The sequence below is a fragment of the Austrofundulus limnaeus genome, unplaced genomic scaffold, assembly GCF_001266775.1.
Source record: "Austrofundulus limnaeus strain Quisiro unplaced genomic scaffold, Austrofundulus_limnaeus-1.0 Scaffold640, whole genome shotgun sequence".
Taxonomy (NCBI): Eukaryota; Metazoa; Chordata; class Actinopteri; order Cyprinodontiformes; family Rivulidae; genus Austrofundulus; species Austrofundulus limnaeus.
Genome location: NW_013953042.1, coordinates 17,580 through 21,343, shown reverse-complemented (window position 1 = coordinate 21,343; position 3,764 = coordinate 17,580). Strand labels below are relative to the sequence as shown.

The following is a 3,764-nucleotide window of genomic DNA, read 5'->3' as shown; positions in this document are numbered from 1 at the left end:
AAACTAAACAGCCTACAGTATTTTTACAGTCTTTATTTTACAGTTAAAATATATGTTTATCAAATAAAGTTTATGTTACAACTAATAGTGGATCCCTTTAATATTTTCACAGCGTTAATATTAATGCTGTGAAATGCCTCTTTGACCATTAGGAGCTCACGTGCCAGTTGCACATGTCTGTAAGATAACACCTATGCTCAAAACACATTAACATTTAAATAATAAAAAGAGTTTAGACTCTGAAGTCTCGGGTAGGTCAGAGCCACGATACGGGTGGAGAGATGCAGCAGCTGCGGTCAAGCTGCCTCTGAGCTCACAGTCAAGTGATTTTTCACAGTTTTGTTGTGCGTGTGAACACACAGTGTGAAATGCTGCTTAGTGCTTTCAGAAATAGAATATATAAAAAATATGCAATCCTCATTGGAAAATAGTCCAGGAAAGGCTGAGAGCTTTCCCAGGAGGTGTTCACCTTCCCTCTGGGCTGCAGCTGCATGCACCCACTGCAGTCAGACAGCACGGCCAGACCRGCCCTGCTAATAATTATATAACTATATCAACAACATCTAAACATGACTTCCTCTTTGAAATTTACCATATCAGTAATTTTAGTGACCAACCACTTCTATGTACTAGGGTTGGGCAATATTGGCAAAAAAATTAATCACGATTAGTTGTGGTGTTTAGTAGGGGTGTAACGATACATCGATCTATATCAATATATCGATCTGAATGGTTCATGATTCAGTTATATCGAGGTAAAATGAAAATATTGATCTATATCGTCATCATATGCTCGATGTGAATCGATACCATCTGCCCATCTAACAGTCATTGTGTTAGGCAGATGGTATTGCATTATATCGATCAGACAAATGAATTGAACTTAATACAAATTGTATGGTGACAGATTTGTGATATTGAGAAATATCAAATCATCATCCAAATATATCGATGTAATTTTGTATCGTGATAAAGCTGGTGATTTACATCCCTAGTATTTAGCTAATAACGATTAATTTGACGATTAATCCCCTGGAGTCTCTGGACACCCTTATGTCCTCCTAGTCACATGGCCAATTTAGTGGGAAAGATTTGATCTTCATAAAAATCTGTTCCAAATTGTGTCAAAATTACAGACTTCAGGCTATACATCAAATTTTAAATTGTGTTGATAGATAAATAAATTACTGTACAGAACTTTTTTAAATGTTCGTCATATTTGAAGCAGAGAGGAGCACCGAGCGGACTCTGCCTGGTGGCATTAATCGTATTAATCGTCAAGTGCCAAAAAATAATCGATTAATGTTTTTCTGATGATTAATCGCACACGAAACGATTACGCCCAACCCTAATATGTACCAGTCCAAAATAAGGGGATTCAAGCAACAAAGATCATCTTCAGCTTTGACCCCAAAATGTTTTCAGACCTCACTTGGGTCAAGAACAGTTACCAGGTCAATTCTGACTGAAATCTATAGCTCTGTTCAGGAGTATGCCTCCTTGGGCGGAGGCATAAAAATACATTTTGGCTGATATAAGATTATAAGGATAGGTTAGATCAGTGTTTCCCAAAGTTGGGGTCGGGACCCAAAGTGGGGTCCTGAAACATCAAGGTGGGGTCCTGAAAAGATTTTCTGAATTAATTACATTTTTGCCTTAGTTGTTACAAAGGAGTGAGGTTAGTGTATTTAAAATGTATAAATGTAGTATAAAAATATTGTTACTATGCCCATGTTTAGTTGACCTGATACAAATGTTTATCATCCGAACATAGTTGGGGGCTCAGGTCTCTACTGTTATTTTGTGGGTCAAAAGCTGGAAAGTTTGGGAACCACTGCACTTTGGTTCCCAAAGTTTTGGGGTCACAAGTTTTTACCATGGATATTTTGTGGGTCAGAAGATAAAAAGTTTGGGAACCACTGGGTTAGATGAACAGTTTTACAGTGAAGTGACTGCCTACTGCTCAGAAACATTATCTGATCAAGATCAATCAATCAAGATTAATAAAATCCACTTTAAACCTAGTTGGGACCAGGTTAGTTTCAGAGCACTTGACACCAAGGAAACATTTTTTTTCTTCCTCTCCTGTGTGACCAATTCAAAGGTAAATTAAGGTGCAACAGGCCCCTGGTCTTCATTACTTTGTTGTGTCCATTTACCTTTCAGCTCGGATGAACAGGCCATCCATTCGTAGTCATAAACCCGTTTGCTGCCAGATGGGATCATATTAAAAAGATCATCTGCGGTTCCGTCTCCAGGCCCGGAGCCTGCCATCCCACTGTCCGACCACAGGTTGAGAGGATGTGGTTCCAGTTCTTCAGAATCCTGATTTTCACCACTGGACAGACTGGCCTGTTCTCCGTCCATCTCAACAGAACCTCTGGAGTTCTTATCTTTCATTAAATAGTCACAAATAGCATCAATGTTTTCCTTTTTCACACTTGGATACACAGCTTTTGTTCTCCTAGGCTCGGTACTGGTTTTGGATCCGGAAGTGAAATCGTGTTTTCTGAAGCCCTGCTCTGATGGTTCTAAGCTGGGGAAAGGGTCTCGCTCGTCCCTCTGAACTTTGTCTAACCGTGCTTTTAACTTTTCAATCTCTTCGGTTTTCTCACGTAGTTCCAGTTTCAGGACTCGGACACGGATGCTGACCATTTTCCGGATTTCAGACAAGGCTGTCTCCAGAACCAACGTGATGTTTCTGCCTAGGTGCTCGGTGATGTCACTGACCGAGCAGAAGAGCTCCTCTTCGGCTTCTAGCTCCAGGAAATCAGCGTCTGCTCGACCCACCGAACCGGGGGACTCCATGAGAATTTTGTGGAGGTCCGGAGACGGTCCCGTTTCAGCCAGACTTCGGTTTCTTCTGCGACTCATTAATATCTCCAGGGTTTACACCATTCAGATAGGCAGCTAGGTCGCTGCTACTCGGCAAGCTAATATTATGATGGTGCTAAAAGAAAAACTGGAGGTGGCGGTTGTGACGTCATATAATTTTCAAAATAAAAGCTTTTGTTTCGATAGTTTGTAGATAAGAACAAAAATAATACAGAAACTGTGGAAAATACCTGAAACAACTTAATTAAAATATGGTATAATTATTTCCATTAAAGCATATATCTTTTTGTTGTTGCTTTTAATTGCGGTTATTGCCATTAAAGGGGACATATGCAAAATTTACTTTTTTTATGCCTCAATTTGGGTCTGTACTGCTTCCAGTGGTGGACAAAGTACTCAACTCTAGTACTTGGGTAAAAGGTGTTGATACTCAGGATCAAATCTACTCAACTACAAGTCTACAATGATACCTCCCCCCCCCCAAAAAAACAACAAACAAACAAACAAACAAACAAACAAACAAACAAAAAAACAAACAGGAAAGATGATGGCTTTTTGGAACTAAACTGAGTAATGTTTTTTCACCTTCTGTCTGAATGTCATCTTTCTATAAAAGATGAAAACAGTGTGACATGTTAGGAGTATATTACAAAGTTAAATGTGTGATCAAAAGACAACCCTGACAAATTATATATGTAATTGTTTTTTGCAGATGTCTGGATGTTTATTTGGCTAACAACAACAACCACACTTCAGGTGACCACACATCATTTCCCGGTCCATTCCAGTGTTGTTGGTAACGCAGATCGGTAAGAAAATATATTGAAGGATTTTCTGATGCATCTCAGTAATCCAGGTAAAAAATAAAAAATAATTGTATAGCTCTTCTGGAGGGGTTCTTCTCTAATGAAACGTTTCGTCTCTTCTCC

At 39.2% G+C, this 3,764-nt stretch overlaps 1 protein-coding gene and 1 long non-coding RNA gene across 2 annotated transcripts in view; one reads left to right on the top strand and one right to left on the bottom strand.

Moving 5' to 3' along the window:
* The window catches only part of znf16l (zinc finger protein 16 like), a gene marked incomplete at its 5' end in the record, with an annotated part of 19,611 nt that extends 16,436 nt beyond the window's left edge, over positions 1-3,175 (bottom strand). The window contains 1 exon segment of the mRNA XM_014027362.1: positions 2,160-3,175. Within this exon segment, the coding sequence (XP_013882816.1) occupies positions 2,160-2,874 (715 nt within the window).
* The window catches only part of LOC106531484 (uncharacterized), a 17,916-nt gene extending 14,279 nt beyond the window's left edge, over positions 1-3,637 (top strand). The window contains exons 2-3 of the long non-coding RNA XR_001311919.1: positions 1,614-1,618; positions 3,407-3,637. This is a non-coding gene — a long non-coding RNA (uncharacterized LOC106531484). The remainder of the gene's footprint in view (positions 1-1,613; positions 1,619-3,406) is intronic.
* Positions 3,638-3,764: the final 127 nt, after the last annotated feature.